The following is a 20,123-nucleotide window of genomic DNA, read 5'->3' as shown; positions in this document are numbered from 1 at the left end:
CCAAAGCATTCCAATAATAAATAAAAATTTCTTTATATCTGCTTATTTCTCTTGTAATATTCTAAATATTTAACACTAAAGAGCACGGAAAGGAAGGTCCAGGTTGTGTTTTAAAGGGCCAAGGGGCTGGAGAGATGGCGCTGACGTTATGTGCAGAGCTCTAATACTCACAGGATCCTAGCCCTCACAGGGCAGCTCACAACCATTACAGCTCCAGCCTCAGGAGATCCGAGGCCCTCTTCTGACCTCTAAAGGCACTATGTGCACATGGTACACATAAATACATGCAGGCAAAACACTCATATGATAAATGAATCTTCTAAATTAAAATAAAAAGTTTAAAAAAATGGCTCAATAGTACACTACTTGCCTAGCATCTGAGAGGCCCCAGGTTTGATCCCTGGCACTGCAAAAAGTAATAACAATATTAACCAAAACTTACTGTAGCACTGTTAACAGCACAGTGACGATAGGAACCACCCTAAATGCCCATAGACCAAAGACAGAATAAAGAAAATGAGTTTCCTCAGCCATGACAGTGGTGTAATGACAATCTCGGGAAAATGGATGGCTCAAAGGTAGTTTAACTGAAATAAACCACATTCAAAATGATTAATGTCATTGCTTTCCCTGATATTGGATATAGATTTAGCTCTGTGTGTGTGTGTGTGTGTGTGTGTGTGTGTGTGTGTGTGTGTGTGTGTGAGAGAGAGAGAGAGAGAGAGAGAGAGAGAGAGAGAGAGAGAACCGAGTGGGAACTACTTAAGAGGAGGAGGGGAGGGAAGACACAAGTAGAGGAGTGTAAATATGCACAAAGCACAAAGTGTATGTGTGAGAACATCGGAACACATCCCATTACTTTATACTCCTGCTAAACAAATGAATAAAACACCAGAGACAGCCAAGGCACCTGCCAGGATGATCTAAAATAAAAAGTTTCTACCTGAAGAGTCAAAGGGCAAACTAAGATTTCTTCAAACAAACAAGTAAGTAAAAGATAAGACAAAACAAAAACAACCCTAGCATTCAAAGACAACTTTGAACTGAGTCTATCAAGTAAGTTTTCCCGAAAGAACTGGAACTCTTAAACCGAAAATTATGCTTCCTTATTTTGGGTGGGGGAATGCATGCCTCGCGCAACTCTGGAGCTGCTTCTCCCCTTCCTTCCACCTACACTTGGCTTCCAGAGCTCAAACTCAAGTGGATAGACTGGCTGGCAGGTTAATTAAGATACCTTACTGTCTGGGTTTGGTCCCCAGCTCCGAAAAAAAGGAAAAAAAAAAGATACCTTACTGCCCCAAAAATTATTTTAATTACTCAATGAAAATAACTAGCAAAGGAAACACATGGTAGTAAATATTTACCTCTTAACTGAAAGATCCTTGGAAATCTTGCTAAAAAGCTTGGCCTCCGCTTCAGCATCTTGACTCTCAGCACTGAGTTCAAAATGCATTAGATTTTTGCTAGAAGGTTCAACATTCTGAAACGAAGTAGGTCATACTTTTGAGATTTGACTTAAAACAGCCAAGAATCCTATTTATCCGAGCAGTAGCTCTCGATCACTGACAGGAGCACTCCTGATTTCTGTAACCTGCTTCTGCAGAATGCCTGGCTTACTGCTTTATAAGTGAAAATAAGAACTTAACCCTGTATTGTGAAACTCGTTCAGTACCCAGGCATTCAGTGAATACAATGATATACAAATATAAAAATGTATTCATGAAATGACACAATCCGTAATTCGAAGAAAACAAGGTGAGTTGAGTGGAACCACATGATTAATTTGAAGTTATTCAATATTGTTATAATAAAATAATTCTTATAATAAAATCCTTTAGATGTTATTGCTTATTTTGAGACCTAAGATAAATAGTAATTTAACAAAAAAAGTAGTTAGGGCCAGAAACAACGGTAGACACATGTAACCCTAGGTACTAAAGGAGTCTGAGACAGGAGGATTATTTGAGCCAAAGAGTTTGAATCTAGTGTGGGCAAAAAGGAGAGGGTGTCCTTTATGTTTTAATTATTATTATTTGTTTTGCTTTTTTGATAGAGGGCTCCTCTACATAACCCTAACTACCCCGGAACTCATTATGTAGACCAGGCTGGTCTCGAACTCATAGAGATCAGTCTTGTCTCTAGCTCCCAAGAAGATTAAAGTGCTGGGATTAAAGGCATGCACCACTGCACCTGGATTAGCCTTTAAATTTAGTTTTTATATGACAGTTTCAAAGACCTACTTCTCTGTACTGACCACCTAGATGCATCATTTATTTTATTTTATACCATTTTATTTTTAGAGACAAGGTCTTAAAATGAATGCTTGGCTCTTCTAGAACACAGGCTAGCCTCTGAACTAAGAGATCCACCTACTTTTTGCCTACTGAGTACTGGGATTAAAAGCCCAAGACAGTAGGCTTGGCTTCTAGATGCATCTTTATATACTTTATTGGATCTCCTAGGACTGGAACTACAGGTGGTTGTGAGCCACCATGTGGTTGCTGGGAAACTGAACCCAGGTCCTGTGGAAAGCAGTCAATGCTCTTAACCACTGAGCCATGTCACTGGCTCCCACAACATAGTTTATATATTATTAATTACACCCACATATTTTAAAACATAAGTGGTAACAAGGAAACCACTAACATCAAAAATGAATCCTCAGCTGGGCATGATGGTGCACGCCTTTAATCCTAGCACTCGGAAGGCAGAAGCAGGTAGATCTCTGTGAGTTTGAGGCCAGCCTGGTCTATAGAGTGAGTCCAGGACAGTAGTCTGGACTGTTTACACTGAGTGACCCTGTCTTGAAAAACAAAAACAACAACAAATCCTCAACAGTACCAAATAGTGCAATGTGTAAGTGTATGAGCGACTGGAAAATGTATAAGCTATTGAAAAACAACGGCTACAAGAACAAGAAGTTGATTCACCTCAGTGGGTGGGGCACCTCTGCTTGCTATTGGTGAATAGCAAGTTTCCAGAGAGGACTGACTGACTGACGATGTGCACCCAGAGCACACTCGGTGTCACCCCGTTTGCTGAAGCCCTGATGAATGAGGGAGAGACAGTGGGGTGTCTATACTCCAGCAGCGCTGCTTCCAGGTTGCCATGAAGTGAGTGGCTCTCTCCTACTACACAGCCCTGCTACCATGATGTTCTGCTTTAGCACATGCAGCCAGTCAAACCTGCGTGGACTGGAGTCCCTGAGCTGTGATAAACCTCTCCTTCCTGGTTTCTATCAGATATTTTGGTCTGAGTGATGAGAAAAATAACTCACGCAGGTAGCATGAGCACTTACCTTGAAAAGATGAAAAGTCTCCTTGTTGGTCAGTAACTGAAACTGCAGCTCGGGTGTCCTACTGTCACAAGGCAGGCACTCATAAAACTCAGGTTCCTTATGTGTCAATGAATAAAGAACTATGATGAAATTTCCAGATTCTGAAAAAACCCTGAACAAAAAAATAGTATTGAATTAAATTTTTGTGATAATAGCATTGTACTGAAAGATCTCCTTGGTAAGTTTCCCAACCTAGTCAGTAGATTATTTAAAGTATGCATGCTTACCTTTAATGTTAACAATTAAAAAAATAACTTACTTGTTTTATGTATATAAATGCTAATCTGCACTGTGTACTTGCACGATGTGCAGGCCTGATGCCCTTGGAGGCAGAGAGCCAGGACTGGGGATCAGACCGGAGTCATCTGCAAGTATAGTCAGTGCTCTTAACCACTGAGACAGCTCTTCAGCCCACAATAAAAAAACGTAGTAGAATACAATATAGAAACACTTTTTTGCAAAACATCAAAGAAAAGAGGAACATATTAAATGGAAAATGAAAACTTACCTACCCACCCTCCACTTCAGAGAGAGAGAGAGAATCTCAAGAATGCACACACAATGGTATGCATCTCTAGCTACTTGCAAGTGTAAAGAGGATCACTTGAGATCCGGAGTTCAAAACCCACCCGCCTGAGCCTTTACTGAATATCTACTATCTACAGAAATTTAAAACAAGATGAATAATTGGTAATGAAACAAGTGTACTAGATCATAGAAAAGAATCAACAATTAACATTTAGCACCCTGAAGGGATGGCTCGGTGGTTAAGAGCCCTCAGTCTTCGTCTAGAGGACTGAGTTCAATACCCAGCACCCACAGGTTAGTTCCCAACCACCTCTAACTCCAGTCCCATGGCACTAATGTCCTCTTCTCCATGAACACCAGGAATGCATGTGATGCAGACATATACGTAAACAAAACACCCATACACATAAACTAAATGATAAAAATAAAGAAACATTCAACATCCCTTTTCTCCTTTTGTTTCTGAAACAAGGACTTAGATAATGCAGGCTGGCTTGGAACTTGTTATGCAGCCCAGGCTAGCCTCAAATTGGTCCTTCTGCCTCAGCCTCCCAATGCTAGGACCACAGGTAAGGCAACCTCATTATATCTGGCTTGTTTTAGTACAAATAAATAAAATTCACTTGGAAAGTCGAATAAACTATAAAAGTATAACTATAAAAGGATTTGAAAAAAATACAGAGATTCTTTTATTTATACTCCTAGAATGTGAAATGCCTAAGCAAGAAAGAAAAGTGGTGTATTTGACTAAAAAAACGAAAAACAAAAAGCAAAACAAACAAAATAACTTTGGGGTTGGGGCTAGAGAAACAGCTCAGCAGGCTGCTTTTCCAAAGGACTCAAGTTCAATTCCCAGCATCCACATGTCAGCTCATGACTGTCTATAGGTCTGGCTCAAAGATCAAACATCCTCACGCAGACATACATGCAAGCAAAACATAATGTATATTGTGTACATTGTGAGGGGAAAAAAGCTTGGGGTATAGGTCAGAGCTGTACGAAGCTTTGGCTTGGAGACCCAGCACCATCAGGAAAAAGAAAATAGTCTGGAAAAAAGACCATTAACTAAAAATTAAAGGAAATGACAATCCAAGGGAGAAAGTTTCGTTCCAAGTATTTATATGTGCAGAGAGAAATAGGGAGAGAGAGAGAGGAGGGAAATGTATGACTTTATAAATTAATATGAGAAAGAAGCATCATACAGAGACAATAGCAAAATCAACACCCAGAAATGGAAATGTCATAAATCCTGGAAAAGAGCGTGCTTCCTTTATCAGATCAGCAAAGGTTCTAATACTTAAAGAGGCTAGGACAGTGAGATTCCCTTGAGTTCAAAGTCAATCTGGGCCACACAGTGAGTTCAAATCTCTCCTGGCTACAAATTAAGACCCTGTCTCAAAAAACAGAAGAATAAGCAAAGACTTCCCATTCATCTATCTTGAGCTAACATCCTGCCTCTGTCTTTCTGTACAGTCATACCGGCATCCTTACTCTGTGGTCTTTCACTCAGTGCCTCTGAAGTTAATACATCCTATGCCTACTCATGATAGTTAAAAGCTTACCTTTTACTTGGGGTTGGGGATTTAGCTCAGTGGTAGAGCGCTTGCCTAGCAAGCGCAAGGCCCTGGGTTCAGTCCCCAGCTCCAGGAAAAAAAAAAGCTTACCTTCTTACTACTTAGTCTCATTTAATATGAGGTTTATTTTCCTTAAAAGTGCACACCTATTATGTATTATAAAAGATTAAATCTAGGAAGCGCAAGGCCCTGGGTTCAGTCCCCAGCTCCAAAAAAAAAAAAAAAAGATTAAATCAGTGTAAGAATTTTAACCGAAGCCAATACACTATAACCAGAAGCAATCAAACACAAATGCTATAGAATAAAATATCACTTGCCTTTCCTGAATAGAAGAACTGAACATGTATCTCAAGCAGCAAGCCCATACCTGAGGGCTATAGATATGTATAATTCCAGACAGCCAGCTAAAGGAAACGGACAGAAAATACATCATCAGTCAAGTATGGTGGCATGCGCCTATAGTCCCAACTGCTGGAGGTTGAGGCAAATTCTAGGGTAGCAGCGGCTACACAGGGAGACCTTACCTCAAAATAAAAAGGAAAACCACTACAGTCATTTAAAAATGAACACACTTTGGATCACATCCTTCCCAAGACTGGTCCTTGATGCTCAATAGCAGTACATTAAAAACTTGACAAATAAAAAATCACATTGCCAATTCAGAGGCAGACTACATCGATATCTATAGCAACATAAATATATCGCATCCACAAATAAAGAGATGTACATGGTATTTATTCTCTTTCATTTGGATGTGGGAGAGGAAAATGGTTTATGGAGGGAAAAACAGATATCAGAATAAATCAGCATGGAATGGAAAGGAACAAAATCCGAGGAGACAAAAGTTTGTGGCCTAAAACTAGGAATATTTAAAGGTTAAAAAGCATATATATCTCTCCCAAAATATAGAGACACCTTACAAGAAAATGCCCACGATTGCCAGGTGGTGGCACATGCCTTTAGTCCCAGCACTTAGGAGGCAGAGGCAGGCAGATCTGAGTTTGGGGCCAACCTGGTCTACAGTGCCAGGTCCAGGACAGCAAGGGCTACCTTGAGAAATTCAGCCTCAAAAAACAAGCTGAAGGTTTTCTTAAGCAGGATAATACTTACATTCCCACTAATGGTAGAGAATAAACCTTGGGATCTGATTCCAACAAAAGTAACAATTTGCGTGTTTCATCCATAGTAATATATCTAAACAGAAGAAACTTAAGTAAGAATAATTTTAAGTACGTGCTTTCAACCCCCAAAATGCAAACTGAGTCTTGAAACTCAATTTTATGCAAGTAAAACTCTATTTTAGTTAGTGGATGAAAAAGAGGCCCCAAAGACAGCATGTACAATGTCTTAACCTATTAAAATAGTCATTTAGGGTTACATACTCAACTTTACTTACGGATTACTTGTAAATAGTGTTAGTACTAGAGAGGACAACGTCAGAACCAATTATGCTACTGACAAAGTGAATGTCCTATTACTAGAAGCGCACGTGCCCAGGTAACTTGATAGGCAAATGTGACGTTTCAGTGGAAGAGACTGCATTATGGGAAGGGTAACTAATCTGCTACACACAACATTCTTCCGACCACCGCCAAAAAGTACAAAAACAAAACACAAAACCCATTTCCCTAAAAGGACATGGATCTCTATACAGGTAAACTGACTACAGTAATTAGTATTATTGAAAAATATATTAAATCAATCAATATTTATAGGCTTAGACTAATGGATCTGTTACTTACCCGTGCTTACAGGTTCCCTGAACTTGAGAAATATTCAGACTACTACTTAAGTTTCTTGCCAGTGCTGTAGGAATAATGGGGATGGGCTTCACAGGTATACACTTGAAAGGATTTGCTAGAGTCACTGCTGTCCACTGCAAATTAAGATCCACACCGCCCAAACTCTCCCTGGGGGTGATTTGGGCTCGTAAGGAAAGCAGCTTCCCACAGTCCAAGAGGTCTTTGCTGCACACATGGTGCTGTAAAGCCTGAGGGATCAGTAGTGTAGAAATATTTTACAACTCTGAAATGCATTCATATCTTTAAAGTTCATTTAACATTGCTACATATACCTCTGTGATATTTTACATTAACAAAATTAATTCTAATTCACAACATTTCAATTCTCATTTCTTCCACATGATCAAAGATTATATGAATAATTTAATCAAAGCGAGTCCTCAGCTTCATCATAAATTTCCAACTTAAAGGTCCTAGTAGCTCTTTAAACTCATGCTGGGCAATTATCATCCCAATAAGTTTCACCACATCGGGGTGGTGGGGTCTGGAACGCAATTATGGCTCAGCTGTAGGGAATCTCACTCCTTTGTGGTTCCTTTCTCATTATCCAAATTGGGGTAGCTCTTCTTCCATATTTAGCCATATCTCTTGCGCCCTTTTTATTCTGATAGTTACCACTGCGTGTACATTTGTGTACACACACACACACACACACACACACACACACACACACACACACACCCCATCTAATATACATCCGACCTAGTCAATCATTCTCTGACTTCAGTGAGCAGCTTCATCAGATCTGACAGAACTGCTTCTTTTCAGAAATGTCTTCATCCAATAAAGCTCTCTACAATTTGACTAAATTAATACTGCAGTCTAATTGCCCTTCGGGAAAGTCTATAGACCATTAGCAACCCTAAGCACTGCCTCAACTTTCTTTCCTGCCTTGGTCCCACTGCTTCATCTTCTGGAATACTACCCATCTCTAGCCTCAAGAAACCACAGTATCTTTGATTTTTGAGTCCACAATGACTCAATCACACATCATTACAAATAATTCTCAAATCTGTATGATTTATCAAAATACTATAAGCCACACACACTATGATTCTCATATATAATTAAAAATGTCATCTACACTTCAGACTCAGGACTCTGAGGACCCGAGTTGGATCTGACCCAAAGCATCCTACCTAAGGACTAGTTTTCACAGCACCACAAGGTGCCATGCAAACTTCCAAGGAAGGCAAGCAAACAGTCCTACCCAGGTATGCCACCTAGGAACCACAAGGACAAGCATGGCACAGTAACCCTAAGGGCGCAGTAGCAGCGCACACATCTTGGTGTACCGAACAGCTCTCTAACTGGAAGGACTTCAGGCTCACTCAAGAGGGAACTCATGCCTGGTACTACAAACCTGGCCAAATGCCCAGGGCTAGAAAAGACATGGGTTTTGGAAAACCTTCAACTGCAAGTTTACTGAACTGCATAATTTCTAAACTAAGTACTTTCTAAATATTTATCCTCTATACACAGTTGCATGTACTCTTACACCTTATCAAAGAAACTTCTCTTTGTAACAGAAGGAGATCATTATAGAAAACCACAACTGATCAAAATGCAGACAGATTAAGTCCCAACTGGAACACCTAAAACATAACTCCTGCGCCTGAGGCTTGGGAATCACTGCTGAACAGAAAAGTTGTTAAGAGCCAGAAAATAGGACATTTCATGTGAGACTGTTTCTACAGAAATGTCAGAGAGGCTGCATAAATGAAGTCTTATTAATGTGGCTGCCTAAATAAGTCCCAAAAGGTGACAACACCCACAGACATGCTAACATGGCAGGGAGAAATTTTATGAGGTCTCAACCTTACACAAAGAGCTATGGGCAACTGGGAAAGGTTGAGAGTGTCAGACAGTCTTCCCTAGGGAACTGTACATTAATTGGTTACCCAATATGAAGCAGTAGGTGCTAAGGTGACATTACACGGAGTAGGCTGAACTTATGTGTGTGCGTATCCCTACAACAGCTTTGGATTGGCTATAAGTGTGAGAACAAGTGGGGATGATATACATGAGAGGGGCTGGAGGGAGGACAGGAGGAAATGATGCAATTGTCAGAATTTCAAAAACTAAAAACTATTATAAAAAAGAACGTTATCAATAAATTTCACCTTTAAAGCTGAACTGAAGTCATCTGCATTATGAACTTTCGTATCTCTTGAACAAAGTCCTTGAGTATGAACTTTGCAGGGGATCAAAAAATCTCCAGGAAGAGCAGCAGTAGGAGTTCTTTCTAAGCATTCACGGGTTTCTCTACCAGGATCAAAGCGATCTATGGTCAAGGTCACCCCTTCTTCGTCTGCAGGACAAAAATATTTCTATTATATAGCATGCTAATTAAAAACATAAGCAAGCAGAACTACATTCCAGCAAAATATTTTTATCATACTAAAATCTTACATTAAGAAAACGATAGCTTATATAGTCTACCTGGTGACTGCACCATGAATTCTGTAATGGGTACTTTTATTTACGTTTACACTCATGATGATGTACAGCAAAGAAATTAGCAAAAGAGCATGCAATAGCTGGCTGAAACAAGTGTATATTCTGTAACAGCCATTATATTACCTTCATCCACTGTGAGAGAGCCAAGTAGGAAGCACGGCACATTTTTTTTGCTCTGCTTAGCATGACGGTAAGCCAGGCGGATGGCCTTTTCAGTTACCGTAAGCTTTGGCTTTCTGAAAAATAAGAAAATTCTTTTATGAATGTGGTAGACCTGATGTCCACACTAGGAAATGTCCACATTAAACAAAAACCTTCCATAAAGGACTGACTAAAATTTACAAAATGTACAAAGACTATCATTGGAGATCCCTAGGCAAGAAATCCTATACAATGCAAAAGGTAGACAAGGTCACCTGGAAACCAGACTGGCCACGAGCTGACAAAAAAGGTACAAATGGTCCCCCAGGTTCTTGCCTAACCTGGGCCAGAATACAGACTGATCAACAGAAAGGCTGATATGTTTCTGTAAATAATTTTAACAAAAATAGTTACATTCATTTCTTTCCATAATATTATGTCTGATACAAGCACTCTTGAATACAAAACATATATAAATATATTTTAAACAAAAAAGCTAGTCATGACGGCATGAACTCCTTTAGAGGAACGCAGGAAAACATAAATAAACAAGTAGAAGCCTATAGAGAGGAATCACAAAAATCCCTGAAAGAATTCCAGGAAAACACAATCAAACAGTTGAAGGAATTAAAAATGGAAATAGAAGCAATGAAGAAAGAACACAGGGAAACAGCCCTGGATATAGAAAACCAAAGGAAGAGACAAGGAGCCATAGATACGAGCATCACCAACAGAATATAAGAGATGGAAGAGAGAATCTCAGGAGCAGAAGATTCCATAGAAATCATCGACACAACTGTCAAAGATGATGTAAAATGGAAAAAGCTACTGGTCCAAAACATACAGGAAATCCAGGACTCAATGAGAAAATCAAACTTAAGGATAATAGGTATAGAAGAAAGTGAAGTCTCCCAGCTCAAAGTACCAGTAAATATCTTCAACAAAATCATAGAAGAAAACTTACCTAACCTAAAGAAAGAGATGCCCATAGGCATACAAGAAGCCTACAGAACTCCAAATAGATTGGACCAGAAAAGAGACTCCAACCATCACATAATAGTCAAAACACCAAATGCACAAAATAAAGAAAGAATATTAAAAGCAGTAAGGGTAAAGTAACATATAAAGGCATACCTATCAGAATCACACCAGACTTCTCGCCAGAGACTATGAAAGTCAGAAGATCCTAGACAGATATCATACAGACCCTAAGAGAACAAAAATGCCATCCCAGGTTACTGTATCCTACAAAACTCTCAATTAACATAGTTGGAGAAACCAAGATATTCCAAGACAAAACCAAATTTACACAATATCCTTCTACAAATCCAGCACTACAAAGGATAATAAATGGTAAATCCCAACATAAGGAGGCAAGCTATACCCTAGAAAAAGCACGAAACTAATCGTCTTGGCAACAAAACAAAGAGAAGAAAAGCACACAAACATAACCTCACATCCAAATATGAATATAACAGGAAGCCATAATCACTATTCCCTCATATCTCTTAATATCAATGAACTCAATTCCCCAATAAAAAGACATAGATTAACAAACTGGATACGCAATGAGGACCTTGCATTCTGCTGCCTACAGGAAACACACCTCAGAGACAAAGACAGACACTACCTCAGAGTGAAAGGCTGGAAAACACCTTTCCAAGCAAATGGTTGGAAGAAGCAAGCTGGAGTAGCCATTCTAATATCGAATAAAGTCAATTTTCAACTGAAAGTCATCAAAAAAGATAAGGAAGGACACTTCCTATTCATCAGAGGAAAAATCTACCAAGATGAACTCTCAATCCTAAATATCTATGCTCCAAACACAAGGGCACCTACATACGTAAAAGAAACCTTACGAAAGCTCAAAGCACACATTGCACCTCACACAATAATAGTAGGAGATTTCAACACCCCACTCTCATCAATGGACAGATCATAAAAACAGAAATTAAACAGAGACATAGACAGACTAAGAGAAGTCATGAACCAAATGGACTTAACAGATATTTATAGAATATTCTATCCCAAAGCAAAAGGATATACATTCTTCTCAGCACATCGTGGTATTTTCTCCAAAACTGACCATATAATTGGTCATAAAACAGGCCTCAACAGATACAGAAAGATAGAAATAATCCCATGTGTCCTATCAGACCACCATGGGCTAAAGCTGGCTTCAGTAACAATAAGGGAAGAATGCCCACATATACATGGAAGTTGAACAATGTTCTACTCAATGATAACCTGGTCAAGGAAGAAATAAAGAAATTAAAGACTTCTTAGAATTTAATGAAAATAAAGGTACAACATACCCAAACGTATGGGACACAGTGAAAGCTGTGCTAAGAGGAAAACTCATAGCTCTGAGTGCCTGCAGAAAGAAACAGGAAAGAGCATATATCAGCAGCTTGACAGCACACCTAAAAGCTCTAGAACAAAAAGAAGCAAATACACCCAGGAGGAGTAGAAGGCAGGAAATAATCAAACTCAGAGCTGAAATCAACCAAGTAGAAACAAAAAGGACCATAGAAAGAATCAACAGAACCAAAAGTTGGTTCTTTGAGAAAATCAACAAGATAGATAAACCCTTAGCCAGACTAACGAGAGGACACAGAGAGTGCGTCCAAATTAACAAAATCAGAAATGAAAAGGGAGACATAACTACAGATTCAGAGGAAATTAAAAAAACCATCAGATCCTACTATAAAACCCTATATTCAACAAAACTTGAAAATCTGCAGGAAATGGACAATTTCCTAGACAGATACCAGGTACCGAAGTTAGATCAGGAACAGATAAACCATTTTTTAAACAACCCTATAACTCCTAAGGAAATAGAAGCAGTCATTAAAGGTCTCCCAACCAAAAAGAGTCCAGGTTCAGACGGGTTTAGTGCAGAATTCTATCAGACCTTCTTAGAAGACCTCATACCAATACTATCCAAAAACTATTCCACAAAATTGAAACAGTTGTAGCGCTACCGAATTCCTTCTATGAAGGCACAATTACTCTTATACCTAAACCACACAAAGACCCAACAAAGAAAGAGAACTTCAGACCAATTTCCCTTATGAATATGAACACAAAAATATTCAATAAAATTCTGGCAAACTGAATCCAAGAGCACATCAAAACAATCATCCACCATGATCAAGTAGGCTTCATCCCAGGCATGCAGGGATGGTTTAATATACGGAAAACCATCAACGTGATCCATTATATAAACAAACTGAAAGAACAAAACCACATGATCATTTCATTAGATACTGAGAAAGCATTTGACAAAATTCAACACCCCTTCATGATTAAAGTCCTGGAAAGAATAGGAATTCAAGGCCCAGACCTAAACATAGTAAAAGCCATATACAACAAACCAGTTGCTAACATTAAACTAAATGGAGAGAAACTTGAAGCAATCCCACTAAAATCAGGGACTAGACAAGGCTGCCCACTCTCTCCCTACTTATTCAATATAGTTCTTGAAGTTCTAGCCAGAGCAATCAGACAACAAAAGGAGATCAAGGGGATACATATTGGAAAAGAAGTCAAAATATCACTATTTGCAGATGATATGATAGTATATTTAAGTGATCCCAAAAGTTCCACCAGAGAACTACTAAACCTGATAAACAACTTCAGCAAAGTGGCTGGGTATAAAATTAACTCAAATAAATCAGTAGCCTTCCTCTACACAAAAGAGAAACAAGCCAAGAAAGAAATTAGGGAAAGGACACCCTTCATAATAGACCCAAATAATATAAAGTACCTCGGTGTGACTTTAACCAAGCAAGTAAAAGATTTGTACAATAAGAACTTCAAGCCTCTGAAGAAAGAAATTGAAGAAGACCTCAGAAGATGGAAAGATCTCCCATGCTCATGGATTGGCAGGATTAATATAGTAAAATTGTCCATTTTACCAAAAGGGGTCTACAGATTCAATGCAATTCCCATCAAAATACCAATCCAATTCTTCAAAGAGTTAGACAGAACAATTTGCAAATTCATCTGGAATAACAAAAAACCCAGGATAGCTAAAACTATCCTCAACAATAAAAGGACTTCTGGGAGAATCACTATCCCTGAACTCAAGCAGTATTACAGAGCAATAGTGATAAAAACTGCATGGTATTGGTACAGAGACAGACAGATAGACCAATGGAACAGAATTGAAGACCCAGAAATGAACCCACACACCTATGGGCACTTGATTTTTGACAAAGGAGCCAAAAGCATCAAATGGAAAAAAGATAGCATTTTCAGGAAATGGTGCTGGTTCAACTGGAGGTCAATATGTAGAAGAATGCAGATCGATCCATGCTTATCATCCTGTACAAGGCTTAAGTCCAAGTGGATCAAGGACCTCCACATCAAACCAGATACACTCAAACTAATAGAAGAAAAACTAGGGCAGCATCTCGAACACATGGGCACTGGAAAAAATTTCCTGAACAAAACACCAATGGCTTATGCTCTAAGATCAAGAATCGACAAATGGGATCTCATAAAACTGCAAAGCTTCTGTAAGGCAAGGGACACTGTGGTTAGGACAAAACGGCAACCAACAGATTGGGAAAAGATCTTTACTAATCCTACAACAGATAGAGGCCTTATATCCAAAATATACAAAGAACTCAAGAAGTTAGACCGGAGGGAGACAAATAACCCTATTAAAAAATGGGGTTCAGAGCTAAACAAAGTATTCACAGCTGAGGGGTTGGGGATTTAGCTCAGTGGTAGAGCGCAAGGCCCTGGGTTCGGTCCCCAGCTCCGGAAAAAGAAAAAAAGAAAAAAAGAAAAAAAAAAAAAAAAGAATTCCCAGCTGAGGAATGCCGAATGGCTGAGAGACACCTAAAGAAATGTTCAACACCTTTAGTCATAAGGGAAATGCAAATCAAAACAACCCTGAGATTTCACCTCACACCAGTGAGAATGGCTAAGATCAAAAACTCAGGTGACAGCAAATGCTGGCGAGGATGTGGAGAAAGAGGAACACTCCTCCATTGTTGGTGAGATTGCAGACTGGTACAACCATTCTGGAAATCAGTCTGGAGGTTCCTCAGAAAATTGGAGACTGAACGGCCTGAGGATCCAGCTATACCTCTCTTGGGCATATACCCAAAAGATGTCCCAACATATAAAAAAGACACGTGCTCCGCTATGTTCATAACAGCCTTATTTATAATAGCCAGAAGCTGGAAAGAACCCAGATGCCCTTCAACAGGGGAACGGATACAGAAAATGTGGTACATCTACACAATGGAATATTACTCAGCTATCAAAAACAACGAGTTTATGAAATTCGTAGGCAAATGGTTGGAACTGGAAAATATCATCCTGAGTAAGCTAACCCAATCACAGAAAAACACACATGGTATGCACTCATTGATAAGTGGCTATTAGCCCAAATGCTTGAATTACCCTAGATGCCTAGAACAAACGAAACTCAAGACGGATGATCAAAATGTGAATGCTTCACTCCTTCTTTAAAAGGGGAACAAGAATACCCTTGGCAGGGAATATGGAGGCAAAGATTAAAACAGAGGCAGAAGGAACACCCATTCAGAGCCTGACCCCCATGTGACTGATACATATACAGCCACCCAATTAGACAAGATGGATGAAGCAAAGAAGTGTAGGCCGACAGGAACCGGATGTAGATGTCTCCTGAGAGAAACAGCCAGAATACAGCAAATACATAGACGAATGCCAGGAGCAAGCCACTGAACTGAGAAAGGGACCCCCGTTGAAGGAATCAGAGAAAGGTCTGGAAGAGCTTGAAGGGGCTCGAGACCCCATATGAACAACAATGCCAAGAAACCAGAGCTTCCAGGAACTAAGCCACTACCTAAAGACTATACATGGACTGACCCTGGGCTCCAACCTCATAGGTATCAATGAATAGCCTAGTAAGAACACCAGTGGAAGGGGAAGCCCATGGTCCTGCTAAGACTGAACCCCACAGTGAACGTGATTGTTGGGGGGAGGGCAGTAATGGGGGAGGGTGGGGAGGGAAACACCCATGATCAAAATTCGAATGAACCAGCCATAGGGGAGGGGGATGGGTTAGGGCAATGTTGGCCCAGAAACTGGGAAAGGGAATAACAATCGAAATGTAAATAAGAGCTGGTTGCTGCCGCTGCAGAGAGCCCCTGGGCAGCACCCCACGAGCGAACCTGAGCCTCGGGACCACAGGTAAGACCAAATTTTCTGCTGCAAGAAAGCTGCCTGGTGAGCTTGGGACACACGGAAGCAGAATTTCTCTAGGACCGGGCACGTTTGTGTTTACCGGAAGTCCCACACCCGCGGATCCCGGCCCGCAGCAGCTCTCGGCTCCCAGACCCGGTGAGAGAGAGACCCAACCGCCTGGTCAGGTGGGCACTCCTGAGGCTGCAGAGCGGAAGAGACCACCAACACTGCTCACCCCTGCCCACATCCCTGGCCCAAGAGGAAACTGTATAAGGCCTCTGGGCTCCCGTGGGGGAGGGCCCAGGAGCGGCAGGACACCTGCCTGAGACACCGCCAGAACCTGAAAGAAACAGACCGGATAAACAGTTCTCTCCACCCAAATCCCGTGGGAGGGAGAGCTAAACCTTCAGAGAGGCAAACAAGCCTGGGAAACCAGAAGAGACTGCTCCCTGCACACACATCTCGGACGCCAGAGGAAAAAGCCAAAGACCATCTGGAACCCTGGTGCACTGAAGCTCCCGGAAGGGGCGGCACAGGTCTTCCTGGTTGCTGCCGCTGCAGAGAGCCCCTGGGCAGCACCCCACGAGCGAACTTGAGCCTCGGGACCACAGGTAAGACCAAATTTTCTGCTGCAAGAAAGCTGCCTGGTGAACTCAAGACACAGGCCCACAGGAACAGCTGAAGACCTGTAGAGAGGAAAAACTACACGCCCGAAAGCAGATCACTCTGTCCCCATAACTGACTGAAAGAGAGGAAAACAGGTCTACAGCACTCCTGACACACAGGCTTATAGGACAGTCTAGCCACTGTCAGAAATAGCAGAACAAAGTAACACTAGAGATAATCTGATGGCGAGAGGCAAGCGCAGGAACCCAAGCAACAGAAACCAAGACTACATGCCATCATCGGAGCCCAATTCTCCCACCAAAACAAACATGGAATATCCAAACACACCAGAAAAGCAAGATCTAGTTTCAAAATCATATTTGATCATGATGCTGGAGGACTTCAAGAAAGACATGAACACACTTAGGGAAACACAGGAAAACATTAATAAACAAGTAGAAGCCTACAGAGAGGAATCGCAAAAATCCCTGAAAGAATTCCAGGAAAACACAATCAAACAGTTGAAGGAATTAAAAATGGAAATAGAAGCAATCAAGAAAGAACACATGGAAACAACCCTGGATATAGAAAACCAAAAGAAGAGACAAGGAGCTGTAGATACAAGCTTCACCAACAGAATACAAGAGATGGAAGAGAGAATCTCAGGAGCAGAAGATTCCATAGAAATCATTGACTCAACTGTCAAAGATAATGTAAAGCAGAAAAAGCTACTGGTCCAAAACATACAGGAAATCCAGGACTCAATGAGAAGATCAAACCTAAGGATAATAGGTATAGAAGAGAGTGAAGACTCCCAGCTCAAAGGACCAGTAAATATCTTCAACAAAATCATAGAAGAAAACTTCCCTAACCTAAAAAAAGAGATACCCATAGACATACAAGAAGCCTACAGAATTCCAAATAGATTGGACCAGAAAAGAAACACCTCCCGTCACATAATTTGTCAAAACACCAAACGCACAAAATAAAGAAAGACTATTAAAAGCAGTAAGGGAAAAAGGTCAAGTAACATATAAAGGCAGACCTATCAGAATCACACCAGACTTCTCGCCAGAAACTATGAAGGCCAGAAGATCCTGGACTGATGTCATACAGACCCTAAGAGAACACAAATGCCAGCCCAGGTTACTGTATCCAGCAAAACTCTCAATTAACATTGATGGAGAAACCAAGATATTCCATGAGAAAACCAAATTTACACAATATCCTTCTACAAATCCAGCACTACAAAGGATAATAAATGGTAAAGCCCAACATAAGGAGGCAAGCTATACCCTAGAAGAAGCAAGAAACTAATCGTCTTGGCAACAAAACAAAGAGAATGAAAGCACACAAACATAACCTCACATCCAAATATGAATATAAAGGGAAACAATAATCACTATTCCTTAATATCTCTCAATATCAATGGCCTCAACTCCCCAATAAAAAGACATAGATTAACAAACTGGATACGCAACGAGGACCCTGCATTCTGCTGCCTACAGGAAACACACCTGAGAGACAAAGACAGACACTACCTCAGAGTGAAAGGCTGGAAAACAACTTTCCAAGCAAATGGTCAGAAGAAGCAAGCTGGAGTAGCCATTCTAATATCAAATAAAATCAATTTCCAACTAAAAGTCATCAAAAAAGATAAGGAAGGACACTTCATATTCATCAAAGGAAAAATCCACCAAGATGAACTCTCAATCCGAAATATCTATGCCCCAAATACAAGGGCACCTACATACGTAAAAGAAACCTTACTAAAGCTCAAAACACACATTGCACCTCACACAATAATAGTGGGAGATTTCAACACCCCACTCTCATCAATGGACAGATCATGGAAACAGAAATTAAACAGTGATGTCGACAGACTAAGAGAAGTCATGAGCCAAATGGACTTAACGGATATTTATAGAACATTCTATCCTAAAGCAAAAGGATATACCTTCTTCTCAGCTCCTCATGGTACTTTCTCCAAAATTGACCATATAATTGGTCAAAAAACGGGCCTCAACAGGTACAGAAAGATAGAAATAATCCCATGCGTGCTATCGGACCACCACGGCCTAAAACTGGTCTTCAATAACAATAAGGGAAGAATGCCCACATATACGTGGAAATTGAACAATGCTCTACTCAATGATAACCTGGTCAAGGAAGAAATAAAGAAAGAAATTAAAAACTTTTTAGAATTTAATGAAAATGAAGATACAACATACTCAAACTTATGGGACACAATGAAAGCTGTGCTAAGAGGAAAACTCATAGCGCTGAGTGCCTGCAGAAAGAAACAGGAAAGAGCATATGTCAGCAGCTTGACAGCACACCTAAAAGCTCTAGAACAAAAAGAAGCAAATACACCCAGGAGGAGTAGAAGGCAGGAAATAATCAAACTCAGAGCTGAAATCAACCAAGTAGAAACAAAAAGGACCATAGAAAGAATCAACAGAACCAAAAGTTGGTTCTTTGAGAAAATCAACAAGATAGATAAACCCTTAGCCAGACTAACGAGAGGACACAGAGAGTGTGTCCAAATTAACAAAATCAGAAATGAAAAGGGAGACATAACTACAGATTCGGAGGAAATTCAAAAAATCATCAGATCTTACTATAAAAACCTATATTCAACAAAATTTGAAAATCTTCAGGAAATGGACAATTTCCTAGACAGATACCAGGTATCGAAGTTAAATCAGGAACAGATAAACCAGTTAAACAACCCCATAACTCCTAAGGAAATAGAAGCAGTCATTAAAGGACTCCCAACCAAAAAGAGCCCAGGTCCAGACGGGTTTAGTGCAGAATTCTATCAAACCTTCATAGAAGACCTCATACCAATATTATCCAAACTATTCCACAAAATTGAAACAGATGGAGCCCTACCGAATTCCTTCTACGAAGCCACAATTACTCTTATACCTAAACCACACAAAGACACAACAAAGAAAGAGAACTTCAGACCAATTTCCCTTCTGAATATCGACGCAAAAATACTCAATAAAATTCTGGCAAACCGAATTCAAGAGCACATCAAAACAATCATCCACCATGATCAAGTAGGCTTCATCCCAGGCATGCAGGGATGGTTTAATATACGGAAAACCATCAACGTGATCCATTATATAAACAAACTGAAAGAACAGAACCACATGATCATTTCATTAGATGCTGAGAAAGAATTTGACAAAATTCAACACCCCTTCATGATAAAAGTCCTGGAAAGAATAGGAATTCAAGGCCCATACCTAAACATAGTAAAAGCCATATACAGCAAACCAGTTGCTAACATTAAACTAAATGGAGAGAAACTTGAAGCAATCCCACTAAAATCAGGGACTAGACAAGGCTGCCCACTCTCTCCCTATTTATTCAATATAGTTCTTGAACTTCTAGCCAGAGCAATCAGACAACAAAAGGAGATCAAAGGGATACAGATCAGAAAAGAAGAGGTCAAAATATCACTATTTGCAGATG

The 20,123-nt window shown here is 40.1% G+C and overlaps 1 protein-coding gene across 5 annotated transcripts in view; it reads right to left on the bottom strand.

Annotated features, from left to right (window-relative positions):
- Stil (STIL, centriolar assembly protein) overlaps window positions 1-20,123 on the bottom strand; it is a 52,896-nt gene that overhangs the window by 22,835 nt on the left and 9,938 nt on the right. For 4 of the 5 annotated variants that reach the window (XM_063287731.1, NM_001399206.1, XM_039111180.2 and 1 more), the window contains 7 exons: window positions 9,825-9,937; window positions 9,365-9,552; window positions 7,182-7,429; window positions 6,550-6,633; window positions 5,757-5,843; window positions 3,299-3,449; window positions 1,365-1,480 (listed from right to left, as the gene is read on the bottom strand). In XM_063287731.1, coding sequence (XP_063143801.1) covers window positions 1,365-1,480; window positions 3,299-3,449; window positions 5,757-5,843; window positions 6,550-6,633; window positions 7,182-7,429; window positions 9,365-9,552; window positions 9,825-9,937 — 987 coding nt within the window. Of the gene's footprint in view, window positions 1-1,364; window positions 1,481-3,298; window positions 3,450-5,756; window positions 5,844-6,549; window positions 6,634-7,181; window positions 7,430-9,364; window positions 9,553-9,824; window positions 9,938-12,157; window positions 12,217-20,123 lie in introns of all 5 variants that reach the window. The other variant, XM_039111182.2, reaches the window with a different exon arrangement.

Source organism: Rattus norvegicus, chromosome 5, assembly GCF_036323735.1.
Source record: "Rattus norvegicus strain BN/NHsdMcwi chromosome 5, GRCr8, whole genome shotgun sequence".
NCBI lineage: Eukaryota > Metazoa > Chordata > Mammalia > Rodentia > Muridae > Rattus > Rattus norvegicus.
This window is presented reverse-complemented; position numbering and strand designations above follow the sequence as displayed.